Source organism: Muntiacus reevesi, chromosome 11 (assembly GCF_963930625.1).
Source record: "Muntiacus reevesi chromosome 11, mMunRee1.1, whole genome shotgun sequence".
NCBI classification, from domain to species: domain Eukaryota; kingdom Metazoa; phylum Chordata; class Mammalia; order Artiodactyla; family Cervidae; genus Muntiacus; species Muntiacus reevesi.
Window position 1 is genome coordinate 28,976,535 of NC_089259.1, and position 22,396 is coordinate 28,998,930.

Sequence of the window (22,396 nt, forward strand, 5' to 3'; positions counted from 1 at the left end):
TTCATTCCAGTAAAAAAGTAGGAATGCTTTCTTGGCTTCTTCAGTTATATTTTGAAATTTTCCTTCTGCTTTTTGTTTGAAAATGTAGTTTATCACTTCATCCAGGGTGACTAGACACAGGAGAATTTTTTAATGCCATCCCCTCTCAAACATGTGAGCCCAGAGTGTGTGTGGATTGGAGTGGGGCACTGAGCATTTCGGCCAGAAGGAACAGCCTGGATACAAGCCTTGAGGCAAAGAACTTGGCAGCTTGAGGCACTGAAAGAGGGTCCCTGTGATTGGGGCATGGTGGGGGCAAGAGTGGTCGGGGTGACAGAGGATAATCATGGAGACCTTGCTGAGGAGTTTGCCCGGGCCACTGGTCTCTTGAGCATGGTGGCACCCAGCAGGTATTGGTGGTGGTGGTGGTGCCCTGGGTTCAGCTCTCAGCTTCCCTCTTGCTGACATCTCTCCTGTCATTCCCAGGACTCTAGATGTGGGTGGTCGCGTCAGAGTCCGCTAGGCTGAGTGCTAAAGTACTCAGGGAGCATGGGTAGTAGCAGTTTTACTTCTGGCCACTGTCCATACACGCCCTACCCTGGAATCTCCAACTCACAGGTTCCCCTCTCTTTTCTCTCTTATATTCATTTGGCAGATACTTGTTGAACACTTTGTAGCCACCCCCTCCTCCACAATCAGTTGTTTGTATGTCTCCTAGCTTCCAGGGAATGAAATCTCCAGAAGTTTCACGTTAAATATTTTGTAATCAGGCACCAAGTGCAGATCTGTTTCAGAAAATGTCTGAATAAGTGAACAACTAAAAGAAAGCTTATGAATATGTAATCATCATCTCTAAGCACTGCAGTTATTTGAATAATTTGTTTTTAATCAGTCCTGTGTAGAAACGTGAACATGTTCCTCCTTCGTTCCATTTTTCTTTAACATGCAGTTAACAGAAATTCAAAACATGCCATTTAAGTCCATAGTTCTAGGGAAAAAAATACGCTTATCTATTTTCAGCCTCATACCTTAAGTCACTAATGGTTTATATTTTTCCTCTAGATCAAGTGGCTATTTTGATACAGGATTATTTTTTAAAAAGCACTGTTCACCTTCAGGTGAAAATAAGAAAGATAAATAAAGACAAACATAATACCATATACATTTTTAGCAAGTCAAGCTCTTAATTTTTTAAAATAATCTTTTTGAGATAATTATGTATTTACATGGGATAGTAAGAAATAGTACAGGGAAATCCCATACACCCTTCACCTAGTTTTCCCTAATGATAGCTAGCATCTTACAACTAGTTCAGTAGCCTCAGGGAGTGGACGCTGATAAAACCCACAGGCTTTATTCGGAGCTCTCCAACTTCACATGCTTTCATTAGTGTCTGTGCATACGTAGTCCTGTGCAGATTCACAGGCAGCTTACCCAGCAGCACACGTTTCGGTTCCACCCCGAGGATCCCCACACGTCCCTTTATAGACACAGCCACTGTCTCCCTTCCCCTCTTCCTAGAACCCGGCCACCACTCCTCTCCATCTCTAATTTAGTAATTTCAAAAATACTGTATAAATGGAATCATATATATGGTGTCATCTTTTGAATTGACTTTTTTTTTTTAACTCAATATAATCCCCTTGAGATAAATTGAGAACTTTTTAAAAGTGATTTGCAAAGAAAGTTTAACCTCTTTCCCACTGGCCGCTTACCTGTCCTTTAGCAAAAACAGGCAGGAATGAGCCCCACAAAGGCACAGGCAGAGGCCTCCCCTCTGTGCCCCAGGACTCACTCTGCTCCTCAGAGACTCTTGGAGAAGTCAGGAGTTCCCCTTTTGATCAGTGTGTTGATCTCTGTGAAAAACAGTCATATTTCTTTCAGAGGGCACGGTCTGTCTCCATAATCTGCTTTATTTCCAAAGGCTGTTCCAGTTAAACCTGTCTTCCATTCCCCCTCTTTCTTTCCTCTTAATTTTTTTCCATCCTGACCTACTCAGAACAAATGGTTGAGTGAATTAAGCTGTAGATAAGTTTTCTCCAAATTGATATAATCCAACAAATAGGAATCGCAGTCAGTTTGACCGAAAATCTTAAAAAGAACAAACAAACTTGAAATTACATGCATGAAAGAGTTTCTTTTGTTTCCATTGTCTTTACAGGAAATGATCCTGGTAGTTCTGCTTCACTGATAGTCTTGTTTTGATTTGTTTTGCCTCCAAAGTAATTATAAAATGTATATCATTCATTTGGATGGTCTAAGTGCTATCCCCTGGGTATGTTATTACGTGATAAGAACTCCATCTCCTACCAAGTCATTCAGAGTCCTGATGAACAGTTTTGTTTTTAGATGAGTATGTATATGAGTATATCACATTTTAAGCTATAAATAAGAGTGTTGTTTGTAACTCACTGTTGATGTGTTGAGAATCCCAGTACCTCACAAGCAGAGATACTTTTAAGGTATTTTATAGATTGACTTACCTTGGCTTCAAAGAAGAAAAAAGGTCTTTCATTAAAAAGTATTTAAATAATTACTCTTTCTAAAGAAACTAGCTCACATTTGTAGAAATTGCTATACGTTTTACTGAGAGGAGCTGTAATTAACATTTAATCTGAATAAGCATGATAGATTCTACCTATACTGTGCTTGCTCAGTTGCTCAGTGGTATTCGACTCTTTGTGACCCTGTGGACTGTAGCCCACCAGGCTCCTCTGTCCATGGGAGTTTTCAGGCAAGAACACTGGAGTGGGTTGCCATTTTCTTCTCCGGAGGACCTTCCTGACCCAGGGATGAAACCTACATCTCCTTTGTCTCCTGCATTGCCCGCTTTACCCACTGAATAAATCCTAACTATACTATAAGAACAATTAACTACTGACCAACCTATGTAGCTAGATGTTTGGATGATTGCTTCAAGATTTACTCTACTTTTTTTTCTCAATTTGTAGCTCAAAGCCACTTTCAAACTGTGCCATGAATTATAAACTTAATTTCTGTGGCCATCCAGGTATAAGTGTATAAAGCAGACCAGCATGAGTAAATTGAGAGGATATGTGTCAAACTGAAAAGCTCATATCCACCACCTGTAAACATTTAAAACAAAACTTAACTGTGTCAGACACATCTTCAGGCCAAAAGTTTTCAACATTCTGATCATCTTGATAAACATAAATTTGTTAAACCATTGATTTTTAAATGTGAAAGAGTTTATTAATGACAGTGATCAGGTTTAAAATAGGAAAAGCCAAAAACTTTGCAGCATGAATGCAGTTAGCATTATGTATTTATGAGGTGAGGTGTGTATATTATTTCTTGTTTAATACATTGTGGATGTCTTTCCACATCAAATCATATAGGTCTGTATCTCATGTCATTTAATGATTGTAGGAAGCTTCCATGATAAGGATGCACTATCATTTATTTTTCCATTTTCTTGCTGATGGATATTAGGGAAAATCTAAAGTGTGTGTCAGTGTAACCTTTGCGGAAAATAATGGTTAAGTCCTCTTCTCCTATTTTCTTCGTTATTTTAAAATATTATAACTTGAATAAAAGCTCAGTAGAAATTAATTTTTAACTTCAAAGTTGATCCCAGGAAATAGTAGGTTCCTATCATTTATATAACTCTTCGGAAGCCTGGATTTATTTATTTTTTTTTATTTTTTTATTTTTTTATTTTTTATTTTTTTCAGTGGGTTTTGTCATACATTGCTATGAATCAGCCATAGAGTTACATGTATTCCCCATCCCGATCCCCCCTCCCACCTCCCTCTCCTCCTGATTCCTCTGGGTCTTCCCAGTGCACCAGGCCCGAGCACTTGACTCATGCATCCCACCTGGGCTGGTGATCTGATTCACCATAGATAATATACATGCTGTTCTTTCGAAACATCCCACCCTCACCTTCTCCCACAGAGTTCAAAAGTCTGTTCTGTACTTCTGTGTCTCTTTTTCTGTTTTGCATATAGGGTTTTCGTTACCATCTTTCTAAATTCCATATATATATGTGTTAGTATGCTGTAATGTTCTTTATCTTTCTGGCTTACTTCACTCTGTATAATGGGCTCCAGTTTCATCCATCTCATTAGAACTGATTCAAATGAATTCTTTTTAACGGCTGAGTAATATTCCGTGGTGTATATGTACCACAGCTTCCTTATCCATTCATCTGCTGATGGGCATCTAGGTTGCTTCCATGTCCTGGCTGTTATAAACAGTGCTGCGATGAACATTGGGGTGCACGTGTCTCTTTCAGATCTGGATTCCTCAGTGTGTATGCCCAGGAGTGGGATTGCTGGGTCATATGGCAGTTCTAATTCCAGTTTTTTAAGAAATCTCCACACTGTTCTCCATAGTGGCTGTACTAGTTTGCATTCCCACCAACAGTGTAAGAGGGTTCCCTTTTCTCCACATCCTCTCCAGCATTTATTGCTTGTAGACTTTTGGATAGCAGCCATCCTGACTGGAGTGTAATGGTACCTCATTGTGGTTTTGATTTGCATTTCTCTGATAATGAGTGATGTTGAGCATCTTTTCGTGTGTTTGTTAGCCATCTGTATGTCTTCTTTGGAGAAATGTCTGTTTAGTTCTTTGGCCCATTTTTTGATTGGGTCATTTATTTTTCTGGAATTGAGCTTCAGGAGTTGCTTGTATATTTTTGAGATTAATCCTTAGTCTGTTTCCTCATTTGCTATTATTTTCTCCCAATCTGAGGGCTGTCTTTTCACCTTACTTATAGTTTCCTTTGTTATGCAAAAGCTTTTAAGTTTCATTAGGTCCCATTTGTTTATTTTTGCTTTTATTTCCAATATTCTGGGAGGTGGGTCATAGAAGATCTTGCTGTGATTTATGTCAGAGAGTGTTTTGCCTGTGTTCTCTAGGAGTTTTATAGTTTCTGGTCTTAATTTAATTATATTTCTTTCTGAGTGAAGCAGCCATGTGGCTGACCCATTTTGAAGGGCATAATTTCTTGGGCATTAATGGCTGAAGTGCCCTTCCACAGTAGTTTGAAGCTATTAAAAGATTCCTTGTAAGTTCAGAGCAAATAGATATTTACCCACATTCACACCTACAGATACAGTGTTGAATAGTTATGTATATGTGAGAACTAAAATTCACACTGTATTGTGTAGACATTAGGCTCCTTGCTTTAGCAGTCACTCATTACTTACTTGTGGGAAAGAAAGAAGGTAGTGCTTTCTTACAGCTGAATCATTATTGTAAACTCTTCGTTGAATTTTATTCTAATGGAACTTACAGTTCCTGGATCAAATTACTTCTTTCCAACAGTGTTGTTTCATCAGACCTCTTCCTGTAGTAAGTTCTTTGGTATAATTTCATTTTAGTTAGGAGAGGCAGCAAAAATTCTCACAGGTCATATCGGAAAGGCTTTTCACCTGAGATGTAGACTTCTTTTTCTTTTATCTTTTGAAATATTTAAAAAATTGAGATAATAGGGTACATAGCAGTTAGAATACAGATTCTAATATGGAACCCGATTCTACTCCATCTGCTGTGAAATCCAGTTACATCCCATTGAATGCAGAGTTGGGTGTGTATAGCATTTTCCTAGAGGAGATACTTTATAATTATGAATGCATTTTCAAAGTGGTGATTTTGAGGTACTGGGAATAGCAGTGGCCATGGTGATGGCAGATAGTAAATGAGTGACCTGGTTATCTTGGTGGTGCTGCAGTGGATTCCAGTTTATTCATTGTAGACTTTGTCATCTTACAGATTTACTGGGTTTTTTTTTTTTTTTTTTTTTTTTTATAATAATAAAAAGATGTTAGTAACTGAGGAGGAGAACTTGGGTAACCTGGTGCATTGGCAGTCTCTGTGCTCTGTGTGTAGAGAAACTTGGCTCTGACTGTACCCTTCTTTTTAAAGAATGTGTTATTTCCTCTCGTATGACAGAGGCCTTACAGGTATAGGAAACCTCACATATATATCTGTAAGGGAGATGAATGAATATTGTGGTTGAAAAAAATTGTTAATTCTGGACAAAGATAAAAATTTTAAAGTGAACATTTTGGAAACTATATTAAGAGTGGTATAAGTAAATATATATTGACTTGGAAGTGTAAATCCAGTGGCTCTCAAGAATGTTAATTCTATTGTCCTTCTTAGGTTTTCCATTCAGAGTGAATCTGTGTTCTTTGTTACACAGAGCTCCACGAAAGTGAATGATCATGTAATTGGGATTAAAGTAACTACTGTTACTGAATCTTCCAATTAACTCTAATAAAGTTCTTCAAAATTACAGTTTCTGGTTAATTTGTTTAGGTTTGAATGATTTTTATAGGATAAAAAGTTGTATGTAGTTTGTTTTTTCTCTTCCTTTTTTCTAAGAAGCATATTAGCAACTGAATTTTTTTTTCCTATTTAGTGATGTGATCTGCAGGGTAACAACTTGTATTAGCTGTTCAGTGGAAAACGTGTATTTTATAGTTATAGCGATAACCTGTAAAAGTCCAATTCTGAACATTGCTGGAGTAAATTTAAAAGCGTAATGAATTTTGCTTTCCCTTTGTTCATTTATATGGTAAATATATCCTCACACACACGTATTAAATAATGAAAATAAAATCATATCTCAAATTCCAGACCTTTAAAAAGAATCTTTTCAGAATTTAAGTAAATAAAAAACAGAAAATGGCATTAGTAATAATTGAGAATGTGATTGAAATGAAAAGGCTATGAGTCGTTATTTTACTTTAAAAATTGTAAGACTTTAAAAGAGTCATTGTCTTCTTTCAGATAAACTTGCGCCTCATCTTGGTAAGCGGGAAAACGAAAGAGTTCCTATTTTCTCCTAATGATTCTGCTTCTGACATTGCAAAGCACGTGTATGACAACTGGCCGATGGGTGAGTGGTGGTTTTCTCTTGAGAATGAATAATGTTGATTCTTTATGCCCTGTCTTGTTTCAGAGACATTTTGAAAAAGTTGTAAGTAAAATATAAAAAAACAAGCGAATGATTGAGGGTACAAGGCTTAAAGTTGAAGGGGCTGCTGCATCCCTGCTGGGTTTGGCCTTTCAGCTCCCTCAGTGCAGAATGGTAAAGGAGCCTGGGCATCAGGTTGCTGGGTGGCCTTATAGCTGTTTTAATGGAAAAGAAAATTATTTTTTAAAGGAAAACACAAGGTAGCCAATACACACACACACACACACACTTTCATATCAGTAACTCTCTTTACACCAAAGTACAAAGTAAAAACAAAGAAAAACTATCTTTAACAAATTATAACACATGTTTTTTATTTTTGGTCTATTCTATACACAACCTGCTTAGCGTGGCATTTGACAGAAAGTGAATATCTCATTCATGTCACTTCCTGTGTTTTTTGAACTACTACAAGGTCAAGGAGGTATAAAATCCATTTATGCTTTGCATTTTCAAGCCAATATCCATGACAGAATTTTGGAGTGTGTGCGTTTATGTGTGTGTGTGTATGTGTGTGTGTGTGAGAGAGAGAGAGAGATCCTTTCTCTGGTTCTTTTCCATGTAATAACACTCATGCCATCCTCAAATGAGTCTTCAGCTTATGTTCTTCCTGTGAAGCTAACCCAAGTCATTTTGATCCTCTCAATTGCGTGTACCTAGTGATATGACTGTGCTGATTTCACTAATTTTACTGGACTTCCCTGGTGGCTCAGACAGTAAAGAATCCACCTGCAATGCGGGAGACCTGGATTCGATCCCTAGGTTGGGAAGATCCCCTGGAGAAGGGAAAGGCTACCCACTCCAATATTCTGGCCTGGAGAATCCCATGGACAGAGGAGCTAGCCAAAACAGTTTGTACTTTTAAAGCACAAGACTTATGTTAACAAAGAACACAGTGTATACAAAATGAATCAATTAGATCAGTACTGCTCAACCTACAATAGTATTATATGAAACTTTGAGGAGAAACTCTTTAATCCTTATTAACTTCTCTACAACCATGAAACTAAAACCGATCTACAAAGAAAATGCAAATATAGCTCTAAAACCAGTAATGTTCAAATGAACAACTTTAATGTGCCATGTGGCATATTTTTGCTAAAACCCACTCACTGCTTGCCCCATGAATATGGTACTGTGGAGTACGGTGTGCCTCTTCTCCCGCTGGCTGTATGAGAACCCAGATATGTGTGGATTTACCACAGACCCTTCATTCACACAGTGTACCAAATTGTCATTCAACCTTCACTGACAGGAACGTGTCATTTATGGATTAAGTCGACCTTCGTTCTTTTCTTGTTAACCTCTTGACAATTAAAGAAGTACTGCTTGGCACCAGTACAATCAGAAGCTTAAATGCATACATGAGCACTAAAGTCCCAAGGCTGTTCTTGGTTGTAAGGTAATAATTTGAATTATCTAGATAATCTCATCCAGGTTATCATTAAAATGAAAACACAATCTAAAAATTCTTGACGAGGACTTTGAGACCCAAAGAACCTGTCTTAGGGATTCATAGACCTGAGTTTAAGAAATACTGCTTTAGACAAATAATTTGAAATGACTGGGTCTTTCTTCTCGCTGATAACCAAGGAACAAGTCAACACTAGTTCCTGAATCAGAAAGAGACTGGAGCTAAAGGTCATAGATAAGAAGGAATTTCAGAAGAGCTGAAGTAACTAAACTTAGAATACTGGATCGTCTTCACAGCCAGGCAGGATAGGAAAGTGAGACGTGAGAAGCGTTTGTAAATATCTGAGAGTGATGCTGTCTGTTTAGTGACTGAGTTGTGTCCACCGCTGAGACCATGGACTGCAGCGTGCTGGGCTTCCCTGTCCTTCACTATCTTGCCAGCATTGGCTCAAACTCATCTCCATTGATTCATTGATGCCATCCAACCATCTCATCCTCTGTTGCCGCCTCCTTCTCCTGCCCGCAGTCTTGGTCAGCATCAGGGTCTTTTCCAGTGAATTGGCTTTTTGCATCAGGTGCCAAAGTATTGAAGCTTCAGCTTCAGCATCAGTCCTTCCAATGAATAGTCAGGACTGATTTCCTTTAGGATGGACTGCTTGGATCTCCTTTCAGCCCAAGGAACTTTCAAGAGTCTTCTCCAGATCCAAAGTTCAAAAGCATCAATTCTTTGACACTCAGCTTCGTCATGGTCCAACTCTCACATTCGTATATGACTACTGGAAAAACCATAGCTTTAACTATATGGACCTTTGTCAGCGAAGTGATGCCTCTGCTTTTTAATATGCTGTCTGGGATCATCATAGCTTTTCTTCCGAGGAGCAAATGTCTTTATTTCATGGCTGCAGTCACCATCTGCAGTGATTTTGGAGCCCAAGAAAATAAAGTCTGTCATTGTTTCTATTGTTTCCCCATCTATTTGCCATGAAGTTATGGGAGTGGATGCCATGATCTTAGTTATATTTCTCCTGGCATTCTTGATTCCAGCCTGTGCTTCATTCTTGTGCTTCATCCAGCCTGGCATTTTACATGATGTACTCTGCATATAAGTTAAATAAGCAGGGTGGCAGTATATAGCCTTGATGTAAATGCCTTTCCCAATTTGGAACCAGTCTGTTGTTCCATGTCCAGGTTCTAACTGTTGCTTCTTGACCTGCATACAGGTTTCTCAGGAGGCAGGTAAGGTGGTCTGGTACTTCAGTCTCTTTAAGAATTTTCCATAGTTTGTTGTGATTGACAGAGTTAAAGGCTTTAGCATAATCAGTGAAACAGAAATAGATGTTTTTCTGTAATCTCTTGCTTTTTCTATGATCCAGTGGATGTTGGCAGTTTGATCTCCTGTTCCTCTGCCATTTCTAAATCCAGCTTGTACGTCTGGGAGTTATCAGTTCACATATTGTTGAAACCTAACTTGAAGGATTTTGAGCATTACCTTGCTAGCATGTGAAATGAGTGCAATTGTGCAGTAGTTTGAACATTCTTTGGTGTTGTCCTTTTTTGGGATTGGAGTGAAAATTGACCTTTTCCAGTCCTGTGGCCACTGCTGAGTCTTCCAAATTTATTGACAAATGAACAATGCTAAAGGAAAAAAAGGAAATATTCTATTTACAATAATCTTGGGTGTGATGAATTCAAAGTAATCCATACCAAAGTGTTAACAAATTATTTGATCTTCCTTCTGGAAGAGAGGGACCTGGGATCATGGGAGTCAGAAGGCACTGAAGGAGGACAGGATGGGAGGAGAGGCTGGGGGCGGGGCTGGGGTGGGGCTGAGGTTCATTTCTCCTTTCCATTCATGCTGGGTCACCGGCTGACACTGGTCGTATCAAATTCATGTTCTTCATTTTTAACAGTCAAAACAAGGCAACAGGGAGAGCCCTGCACTCACCTCCTTTATCTTCTGTCACTTGCTCTTGAGAGAGTGTTTTAAACTAGTCTTTGTGTTGACAGTTATCTCAGGAAAGCAGGAACTTCTGTAGGAAATACACACATGATGCTAGAATTCTTAAGAAAGGTGATGATGGAATTCTCAAATCTCTATCAAAATCACAACTTTAAATTCTGTATATACAAGGTAGTGAAAATTACTAACCCCATACTTTGTCATGATAGAGTGTCCTCAAACCACTATTTTGACAGAATCGTATTCCATGTTTTACCATAATAAGGTAAGTTATACGCTAAACTGAAGTATTCTGTTATCCATTCTACACACCAGTTGTCTTTTGATTGTCTTTGTCCATTATCCTAGATTTCACACTTGTATAGTACCTTCTAATATCTATTGTTTTTCAAGTTCATTCTGAGAATTTTGGGTAAAGTGAACTAAAATTGTATCTTCTGTCATGTTTATCAATTGGCTTTAAAAAAAGCAATAAAGTTATCCACATTATCAAAAAGTAGACACTGTTCTGCTTTTTAAAATTTTTATTTTCTAGTTACTGAGGTATAATTTTTTTTTGTTATGCTCTTTACCAATATCCTAATGCTTTTAAAAATCTTTGTTAAACCTACTGTTTCCAGCCTCAAACACATGTTTTAACAGGTACAGATACTGGAATATTGCAATATGTTTTCTGTTATTTCAATAAAAATTAATTTTCAACTGACATCTTTTTAACTAGGATTAGACTTTCCCCAACTCATTTGTTTTAGTTTTTAAACTTCAGGACCGTGTTCTGGCACATTTTGTGTTCTCTCAGAGGCAAAGACTAATCTTAGGCAGTTCCTGCTGTGAGTGAGAAGCAGCGAGAACAGTGCTTCCAAGAGTTGTGATAATCTGTTAGCAGGAAGCTCCAGGTGACCTCTCTGATACTCTTGATCTGATTGAGATCGGAATTTTAGAACAATGCGGTAACACCTTAATTTTATGTTGAAATGCACCTAACAGTTCCCTGGTTCTTTTCAGACTGGGAAGAAGAGCAGGTCAGCAGTCCAAATATTCTACGCCTTATTTATCAAGGACGATTTCTGCACGGAAATGTCACATTAGGAGGTAATGGTCACCTTTGTAATGAGACTTAGTGCCTGTCTTGCAGCAGCATCACTCATTTGTTTGTTTAGATGCTTGTGTCTGGTTTTGCTAAAAACATACAATTTCAAACTCTATGAATTTTGCCTAGTTTTTGGTATGTCTACATTTTTGCATTTTGCATCTAATTTCAGCTCTATGCTTAAATGTTTACCATCTTGTAAAATACACTCTTAAGCCATTAGAGATGGGAGTCCACATTTATTATTTTATAAATGTAGTTTAATTTTACTTCTGGATAATATAATTTAGATGTCATATTTTTAAGTTAAAGCCAGACACACAAACTCGGCGAAGTTTATGATGGTGGATTTTCAGATATAATATTAAAGGGATGTTTTCATTTTGACTGTAATTGGTGGAATTGCTAATCATGCAGAAATACAGGTAAGTGAGTCATGTTAGAGAAACAGTGAAGTATAGTGACTGGAAGAGCAGACCTTAGAGCCAGGTTGTCCATGTTGGAGCTTAGCTCCACTGCTCACTGGCTCCTTAACCTTGAGCCAGTCACTTCCCTGCTTGCTGTCCTAGTGCCGTGGTTTCCTCGTCAGTAAGTTAGAATAACCGTAGTGCCTCCCTCAGAACAGTGCTTGGCACCTGTTACACACTTCGTTAGTTATTACTGCTCTTTATGTGTGAATAGAGACGTGGCTCAATAGTGCCCCCTCATGGGGTGCACTTTCTACCATGAGCAGAATTTGTTTTTCTTTAAGTACAAGTATTTCAAATATATTATGATAATTATCAATAGAAATTTGTAGGCAGAGGAAATGATCTACCTTAATGTATCTTTGTATGCATATAGTCATGAGTTTTTTCCTCTAAACCTAACAATTGAAGAGTTTAATCTGATCTTCCTTAATGGTAGGATATATTCACTCATTCATTCAGCATCTATTTTATTTTTTATGTGACAACGGTGCTAAACAGTTAAAGATACAGGATTGAAAAAGATAGACTCTCTTCCTTCAGGGTACTCTGGTATTAGATAGTAGAAGCAGATAAAATTCACTGTTAAAATACTATGTGACGAGGGCTGGAGTAGATGAATGCAAATGATTATTATGACAGATAAATGTTGCAGTATGTAATTACACGTGTTGTCCATGGCTGTATTTCACATTCATTGAAAATGAGACCATATTTTAGTCTTTCTTTGATTATCTGTGCCTCAGGTAACTCTTGCAATGTCACTGGGATATGTGGCCTCTCGAGACTCCACTTCCCTTTAAGTGTTGACCTGTGTGAGCATTTTCTCACCTACTTAATTTAATTACCTCTCTGTTGTGGCCCTAAAGCTCCAACTTCATGTTAAAGATCATAGAATTTGTGTTAAAATCAAATCATTGATTGTTTTTTGGAATTTGTTTTTGAATGATTAATAGGTTGACTTACATTATTTACTGCGTTGCTATCAGTCTTTTCAAAACCAAACCATCTCTCCGGTCTTGTGATTTAGACAAATAACATTAAGAGTATAACCTGGATCGTCTAAGTTGATCAGTAAATCTGGGTAATGACATTCACCCCCTTGGGGGGTTTTAGTTACTGTGTTTCTTTGTCTCCTATATTCTTGAATGTGAGTAATGAGGAGACAGTGCACAGGGTCATACGATTGAATGGCCAGCATGGAGCCGGCCTGGGCGTGCTCTCCACAGTTTGAGGGTTGCTCTGTACTGTAACCCTGCCACCCCATGGGTGTTGGAATCTTCCTTTAAGTGCAGATTTCTGCACGCCCAGTCCGTCCCCCTGTCTGCTCGGGGTGTCCCGCCCCCGTTGGCTCCTGTGTGAAGCGTGGGGCCTGTGTCCCGGCTGCTGTGCACTGCCCCAGCAGAAGGCAGAGCCCCACATGAAGGAGAGAGGGCGTCTCAGGTCTCGTTTCCCTCTTCCTTTTTCTGCTCTGATACCGTTAGTGTCAGCGTCTGCTCTTTCGAGTTAAAATTCAGATGGAGAAGAACAGTAACCGTCCCCGTTAATCACATGGGTAGCCTGAATCCATAAGCCCCTCAGCAGCTTCCTAGGCCTGACCACAGTGTTTCTCCATATTTGCATCTCAGTTTGCATACCTGTTCTCTGAGACCCATTTTTCTTGCTGCTCAGAAAGATGATAATGGTGATCGCAGTAAAATTTATGGGGTGCTTCTTTGGGCCAAGCCCTGAGGTAGGCACGTCCCTGGATTGTTTCTTTTAATCAATACAGTGGTAAGGGGCGGGTGCTCAGATTCGTCTCCCAGTTTGGGTGGGGGAAACTAAGGCATCAGGAGGAGGCAGATAGCACTCAGAAGCCATCTCACAGTCCGTGAGTGGCAAGGATGCGCTCTTAACGCAGGGCCAGCTGCCTGCGGTCAGGAAGCGGTGTGAGAGTCGTCTGCACACAGCGTGGTGTGTAGATGTTGCAAATTCAGTCAGGCTTTCCCAATACATTTAGTGAAATGATTGGTAATATAAAAGTTTGTTTGCATTTCAGTGTTAAAGCAGGCCCAGGAGATTATCCAGTAAGGGCACTCCTCTTGTTGCAGCCTACTGTGTATTTGGGGCCATTATGCTTCACTTCAACTTCGGAGGTTAAGAGAATAGACCAAATAGTGGCTGGCTAGCGTTAAGTGACTTGGCAGCAGCAGCAGCGTTAAATAAGGTGGAAAGTCACCTTGATTATATGAAATATTAGGAATATTGAAGATTATTAGGGCTCTTCTTAACCATCATCCTATAGAGAAGATTTAAAGAGGGGGTGGCAGGAGGACCGAGCTTGTTGAGTACTGATCTGAGCCTGCCTTCAATTTTCCAAGTGAGGGGAGTAGATTGAAACTCAGAACTAGAACATTGCAGCTGCAAAAACAGCTCCAGGCCGTAGCTCCACTGTCTGGTTCTCGTTTTATACACAGAATGACAAAGGGATTTACTTTGTGTGACTGGTTCATAGATATATGGGTGCATTATATTACTCTATGTCTGAAATATTTCATAATAAAAATTGTTACTTATAAATGAGAAAAGCCTTTTAAAGGCTTGATTAGAAAACAGTGATTACTAATAATGCCAAACAGTGATTCATTTATTTAAAATAACCTTTTAAAGAAAATTGTTTTCTAACTGAAGAATATAAGGTTAAAAATAATAAAATTATGTATTATTATTATTATGTTTAAAATCATTAATATGTCATTTCTCCTATTTCTGCATTGTGGTGACCTCTTTGATGCAGGAATTTTATTGGGTGACTAAATAAAATTAGGTTAAGCAATTACGTGTTTTCTCTTTCCCCTTCCTTACACAATATGTTTATATATGTCAAACAAATAGTCATAGCTGAATAATTTCTGAATTCTAAAAATTGCTTCTGATAATATTAACCTAATTTAATTATGTAAGAAATGCTGTATCCAGTAAGAAGTGCTATCTGTTGAGGAAGTCATACAGAAAGCCGTCAATTTTTAAAGGGGTCTCAGTTCTGGTGAGTGATTCCAACAGGTTGATGTGTATGTAACAGACGGTCTTCTTTTCACACAGCATTAAAGCTTCCTTTTGGCAAAACAACAGTGATGCATTTGGTGGCCAGAGAGACCTTGCCAGAGCCAAATTCCCAAGGTGAGCCGGGTGCTGGGAGCCTTCTGCCTTGCCCCACAGAGGCAGGCGTTCACAAATGGCTCCAGTTCTCTTGGACATTCTGGGGAAAGGATGTTTTCATAGTGTATGGTCAGAGCTCGCTAATCAGATAACCAGGCATTTTGGAAACAGGCTAAAACTAAAAGGGTATTTATTATAGCCTTTTAATTTTAAAAAATGCCAACATTAATTAAAAAAAAAAATCCCTGTTTCTTATGTTGGAATCCCTCTGCTTCCCCCAAGCATCTTTATAAACAAGGCTTCTCTTCGTTTTCCCTAGGTCAGAGGAATCGTGAAAAGACTGGAGAAAGTAACTGTTGTGTCATCCTGTAACTGGTCTGCCTGGCGTTGTATGGCGTGGTCTTTGTGTTTCATGCTGCCAGGCCAGGGGAGACCCGGCATTGCTTCAGAACCTTCAGGAAGAATCTGCCTGTAGACCCATGGACCTCAACTACCACGTGAACACTGTCATCTTCTCTCATGAAAGTAAAAAGAACCAAGAACATTTTTCACTATGACTTTTTATTTCTAGTAGTTTTGTTTATGTTAAGCAGTTTTAAAATATAAATATGAATTGATTTTTAAATGCAAGTCAATCTCCAGGGGAAAAGTTAACAAGTGATTTTTCATAGCAGAAACCATTTTGCTGCCACAAAAGTTTTCATCACCAGAACTAACAAGTCAAGTGTTCCAAATACAATTTTGCACTAAAAACGATTGACAATTATTTTCTTCATCAGCAGAATTTATAACATGGTTTATGGTACCTAGAAATACTCATATGTGCAAATCCACACTGGAAGACGCTCAGCAATTAATGAAGTTAATTGCTGGGCCAACTTGAGAGGAAAAAATGGAAAAGAAACTAAAATGTTGGGTGAATTCTACCGAAGTCAGCCATGGCGGCTGCCCTGGCCCAGAATCCTGCCCTGAGCGCGGCTGTTCTCACTGCAACAAATGAAAAGACACAGTGTGCCTGTTGTTGGAAGTGCTTGGCAGAGGGCTTATGAAATTAGTGTTTCCTTCACACGTGCGCTCCAGTCAGACTGACTGGGGGTTGTTCACACAGCACAAGAGGGAGAGCGCGCATCCTAGCCTTAACGCGGGGGGGAGTTCCAGTCACTCGTAGATTTCCATGATTGCACAGAAATATTAGAAAACCTCATTGATTCACCACTTTTATGTATTTGAATATCAGCAAATTGAATTTTCTGTAATTATTGCTCATCTCTGTGTCCCATGTCATACTTAGTCATTAATGAGAGCTCAGATGAATTCTTAAAATTAAAACTTCTCCATAGGACTAATTTTGTTTCTTTATGTAGTTTGCCTTGGGTATTAGTGCTTGCAATTGTATTAAAATCAAAAGCTGATCTTCAAGGCATACTTGATTAGGGATGCCATTCTTTTGTTTTGTACTGATAATTTAAAAATTGATATGCTAAAAACAATTTGCACAGCACTAAAGCATGAGCTAGTTTCATCTAAACCTGTTAAAAAAAATATAAAAGATTTTATATTTTCTCACTGGGAAGAAATTCTTCCTGGGTGAAATTGCGAATATATGTAGAATATATTTAATAAAAACTTCATAAAATACCTAACTATAGAACTTAAATATAGATTGGCGTGTAGTATATAGAACAATATTCCATATAAATAACTCTAGCCTTTATAAAAATGAAGTTGCAGGCTGACATAATGTTCTGTACTGAAACGAGTGTCCTCGGCCCTTACAAGCAGTAAGTGTAAATGATTTCAGTCAGCTTTGTTTAAAGGTAATCAGGTTATTTTATTCATTGTTAATGCTTTGATGAAAAGGCTTTATATGCAGTAGATCTACAAAAATATTGTTCATACTGATCAGAATTAAATTTGTATAGAGCAGAGTTTTAAAATGAATGTAAATAGCACTAAGCATTTTCTTTCTGCAACCTGTACTTATAGATTCTTTCTGTACACTAAATAAAAAAATATCAGTGCATTTTGGTGGTAATCTTAAAGGTCTTTGATTAGGTTGATAGTTGTTTAAGTACTGTCTCATCCATGTTATAATTGTTCAATTTTTATTTCTGAATCTTTAAGAAAATTTGTTGAATATTCTATTGTTAGTTTTGGGAGGATTCCCAGTGTATCTCTGATATTTAACCTGGTTAATTTGTGCACAGTCATGACAATGGGTAGAATTACGTAGTCTCTGTTATCACTAAGATGTTCTATTCGAGATGTTAAGTATTTATATGCTTTGTTGACTGGCTCAAATGTGAATTCTGTTAGTGTTGACTAAAGAAGAATCTGGTAGTTACTTAATTGGACTATTAAGCCATTTATGGCTGTATTCTTTCCTAATATAAACTACTGGTAATTACTTTTAATACCTATTTTAATTCTAATTATTCTTCTATTTTTCCAAAGTTAAAGACTATCAGTTAAATTATAATTGAAATTTTATGATGGCTAACCACATTCCCTATTGGTTTTCTATGTATTTTTCTGTGAGTTCCCATGTTATAAATTTCCCTTCACAAGACTGCAATTTGGAGTTTGCAAAATGGATAAACTGGATCATTAGTAGAGAAAGAAATGTGTCACTTAATACCTAATATCATTGTTGTGCAAAATAAAAAAAGAATAAAAAATAGCAGTAAGATTATATACTGAAAACACCAAAAATTTAGATGCCTTAATAGTGTATACATGAAAATACTCAACTGTCCCTTTTTAAAATAATCCTTTGGACTGCTTGACAGCTAAAATCGATACCACATCCCAGTGAAGATCCCTCTGCCAGAAACAGCTCGCTCACCAAAAGGTGAGGGCTGCAGAGGTTCAGTCCTGTAAACGCAGCCTGAGTTACGGGCCTGTGACCCTCCTAGCATTTGGTGTTTAAGTCCTGTCTTTTACCTAAATTGTCCTGGACTTCAAGCGTTCTGGGAAAGGCAAAGCTTTTCTTCTTTGTTAAAACCTCAGCATGTCTCCTTCATCTGACTTATTTGCTTTCTCTTCAAGATAAATTGTATCTTATCATGAAAAGTATAGTATCTGACATCATCACTCACATTAAATGAGGTTTCCTCATAACAAACACTTATCCTTAGTTTTATGTCATCTTGACCAATGTTACAGTAATTTCTGTTAGCTGATTGTGGTATACAATGTTTAATGTGAAAAATTAAAGCTTTCTTCATCTGTTGTAGAATATTTCTCTTCTTTTAAATGACTTCTGTTCGTAATTTTGGTGTAAAATTTTGTGTCTCCACTATTTTCCTCTTGTTTTCCTTCAGTTTATTTCATTACATTCTTCAGTAAAATCAGTATTGTGTCAGCCCTTTATTCTTGTGTGTTACCTAAACCAAAGAGAAAGTGATCAAGGAAGATTGAGTATGCCTTCACACTGTCCTTATTGGTAACTGTCACAGGCATTTCTTTAATTTTTTTCCCCCATTATTTTGTGATATAGTCACTGGTTAGCCAAACTAGGTGTTTGGGGGTGGGAGGAGGGCTTGAAGGAGCGCACATAGCTTATACTTGTGGTTGAAACCAAACCACAGGCTGCTGGTCGTCTCCTCGGCAGTTGCCCTGCCCTGGCAGAGCAGGCCTCTTGCCCATGGGCAGTGGGTATTAAGTTATTTTGTGGCTCTTGACAAGTGACATCAAATGTCTTATAATATTATTTTTTATAATTCTGCCTCTTTTTCAAGATGACAACTTTAAAGAAATAACACAATAGGCATTGTAAATTAATGCTGTGAAAAGGGGGATGCCAGTCTCTCCTTTGATTCAACCAATAAAAAGCAGAAATTGAGGGACTTCCCTGGAAGTCCAGTGGTTAGGACACTGCTTCCACTGCAGGGGTCTGGGGTCTGATCCCTGGTTGGGAGATCTCTCATGCCACCTGGTGCATCCAAAAAAGAAAAATACACATTTATTTATTAATGTAGATCTAGAAGTAATTTGTTTTGAAAACAGAGTGTCTCAGGTAGAGACTTAATTCTAGAGTGCAGTGTACATTCAGACATTCAGTATCTGATTTGTATTTTCTACAGACATCTTATTTTGATGGACAGAGAGTCTAGGTTGTAGTAGAAGAAACCTCATTTTAAGTAATGAGGGAGCAGGATGTAGAGGGGAACAGTGCTGACCACAAGCAGAGCGGGAACCTCCAGGTTTAATCCATGCTGCTCTTTGGTCTGGCAACATGTTCCACGTGATGATAAAAGAGAGATTTATTTCATTCTCAGCTGTCTGCTCAATAAGGTGGATTTTCTGGCATTCTGGAGCCTGCCTCCTCACAGTCCCCCTTTCTTCATCACGCACCATGGTTTTCTCTCTGGGGTGGGAGGTGGGGTTTCTTAACAGCTCCACTAATCAGCATGCTGCTTTCTACCAGTGCTTCTCAGGCATTTTTAAAAATTTGATTATTTTAACACATCTCCATCCTGACTACCCCTGCCCCTCAACCCTCAGAACACAGGTTACCATGCAGGAAAACCGCAGGGCTTCAAGGTCCAGTTCCTTAACCTTTAGGCTTTGGTGGTTTCATGTGTAGAGTAAGAATAATACCTATTTTGTAGGGTTGTAAGGATTATTTTAAGATAAATATTTAGAGCACTGATCGGCCAAAGAACTTACCTGACCAACCCGCAACCCTGTCAAAGGGCCTTCTGTTGGAAGTAGAGGCCAGGCACCCATGTGGTTCTAGATGTTCCGAAGAAGTAGATTAGGAAAAGGAGAGAAAAAATGAAAGTTTGGCATGCAGATCTCTCACACGTAAATATGACCATGTAGTCACAAGTTACCATGATGAGGAAGGAAAAAAGACATTGAGAAGATCATCAAGGCAACAAAACTCTCCGGTCTCATAACTTGGGCACGAGCAGACGGGGAGCTTGGCTACGTAAATCAAGGGTGAGTCTAGTAAGTGTCTAACACCTCGGAGAATGATGTTCGCTTGGAATGAGCTGGGTGGAGAGGAAATAAGAAGTACATGTTTACTGTGTTCGCAAAGGACAGGGCAGCAATATGCTGCTGGGTGTCAACCCTGACTGCACGCTGGAACCACCTGGGGAGTTTTTTATTTTTATTTTTTATTTTTTGGGGGGGGGGAGTTTTTTAATTTTTCACTTTTTCATGTTAATGCCTGGGCTTCTCACATCAGCTGAATGAAACCTGAACACTCGTGGCTTGGAATGGTCACCTTCTTGCAGATGGCCAGAAACTGAACCACTTAAAGACCAAAAACACAGGAAAATTGGAAAGACTGCAACAAATGGTGTTAAAATAGAAATGGAAATGGGGTGAGAGGCTGGAGATGGAAATGAGGAACTCGGCCGCCTTGGGTTCAAGTCACCAAAGTCGGATGGACATACTAGGCAGGATTGTAGGAGGCGTTGTGCATGCTGGCTGAGCAGTACCACCCCCTGCTCACCTCCCACCATTGCCCCAGACCCCCTCCTGGGGCGTTGTGTCTGGGTTCTGTGCTGGGCCCCATGTTTGAAGGTTCAGTGACACACCTGAGTGTGTCCAAAGGTGACCAACCAGGGTACTGAAGGACCTGGAAATGATGTCACAAGTGAGCTGTTAAACTCCCAAAGAAAAAACAGAAGCAGATAACTTTTCACATGTTTGAAGGTCTGTAATGCAAGGCATGGTACCTCATGTGAGCCGCTGGTCAGAACAGAACTCGGGCAGGAATTGCAAGTAGGCAGATTTTGATTCCGTTTGGTTCTGAACTGCAGAAATGAAAGCAGCTCTTTTTGAGTAGTGAGACTGCTGTTACAGGAAGTGTTCGAGCAGAGGCTGTCGGAAGGAACAAAGGCCCTTTCCTGCAGGCAGATGCAGAGGAGAGTCACGTGTTGGGTGCAAGAATGGATTAGTTCACAGGAGCTAAAACTGACTCCCTCCTGAATTTCTCTGTTTCTTTCTGTCCTCTGCAGGATTATTCTCTCACCACACCCCTCATTCATTTCTAGGCACCCACCTCTTCCTTCTCCCCTCCAGTGTGGCCTTTCTTACCAGTGAAGATGGTCTTGGGACCCCCTACATAATTACTAAGACTTCCTTCATCCTCAGTGTCTCCAAAGAACTACCATCACATTTTAGCTGATGTACAGTAAGTCCCTTACATACAAACGAGTTCCATTCCAAGAAAGTGAAAGTTGTTCAGTTGTATCCGACTCTTTTCGACCCCATGGACTGTACAGTCCATGGAATTCTTCAGGCCAGAATACTGGATAGGTAGCCTTTCCCTTCTCCAAGGGATCTTCCTAAACCAGGGATCGAACCCAGGTCTCCCACATTGCAGGTGGATTCTTCACCAGCTGAACCACAAGGAAAGCCCTCCATTCCAAGAACATGTTTGTAAATCCAGTTTGTCCGTAAGTCCAAAAAGTTAGCTTGGGCACCCAACTGACACAATCGGCTATGTAGTATTGTACTGTAATATGTTTATAGTACTTTTCACACAAATAATACATAAAAAACATTGTAGACTGTACAGTTCCTTGAAAAGTACAGCAGTGCAGGATCCCAGCTGGCACTTCTCAGCAGTGCCAGCTACATCACTACTTCCAGACATCCTGCCAAGGCTTGAAATACAGATACTGAACTACTGTACTCTGTACAGTGTTGTTGTTCCATCATTAAGTTGTATCTTTGCAACCCGCTGGACTCCGACACCAGGTTCCTCTGTCCTGGGGATTTCCAGGCAAGAATGTTGGAGTGGGTTGCCGTTTCCTTCTCTAGGGGATCTTCCCAGACCAGGAACCGAAACTCTCTCCTGCATTGGCAGGTGGATTCTTCACAACTGAGCCACTAGGGAAGCCTCAGTCCATACAGTACTACTGTACAGTGAAGTACAGAAGAGCACAACCACACACATGGTTGTAGAGGATGCACACACATGACAATGTACGCCAGACTCAGGAGCTAACTTACCCATTGGGCGTGAGGTCACATGTTTGCATCTTTGAAAGTTCGAAAGTTAAAGGTTCATATGTAGAGGACTTACTGTATATATTTCTGAGCTGAGGTTCCCTAGGGAGTAGAGACTGAGGCAAAGCCTACATGCTAAGGTTTTACTGGTTGTTTTCACCCTGGGACAACAGGAATGAGAAAAAAAATCAGAAATTTGGTAGGCAAAGGGGGAAGGTTACCTGAATGGTAGGGAGTTCAGAACTGGTTTGGGGAGTAGACAGTGTCGAAGTGCAATCATAAAAATGAGAAGGATTTGCAGATCAGCATTCATAGCAACATTATTAACAGTATCCAAAAGATGGCAACCACTCAAGCAGGTGAAATAGCGAAGCAAAATGTGGTATTGTCAGACAACAGAACCTTAAAAAGGATGGCAATTCTGATGC

General features: G+C 39.2%; 1 protein-coding gene across 1 annotated transcript in view; it reads left to right on the plus strand.

The window, feature by feature from the left end:
* UBL3 (ubiquitin like 3) overlaps window positions 1–18,234 on the plus strand; it is a 48,783-nt gene extending 30,549 nt beyond the window's left edge. The window contains exons 2-5 of the mRNA XM_065901714.1: window positions 6,742–6,850; window positions 11,307–11,393; window positions 14,940–15,017; window positions 15,316–18,234. Of these exons, the coding sequence (XP_065757786.1) occupies window positions 6,742–6,850; window positions 11,307–11,393; window positions 14,940–15,017; window positions 15,316–15,368 (327 nt within the window). The 3' untranslated portion in view covers window positions 15,369–18,234. The remainder of the gene's footprint in view (window positions 1–6,741; window positions 6,851–11,306; window positions 11,394–14,939; window positions 15,018–15,315) is intronic.
* The last annotated feature ends 4,162 nt before the right edge of the window (window positions 18,235–22,396 follow it).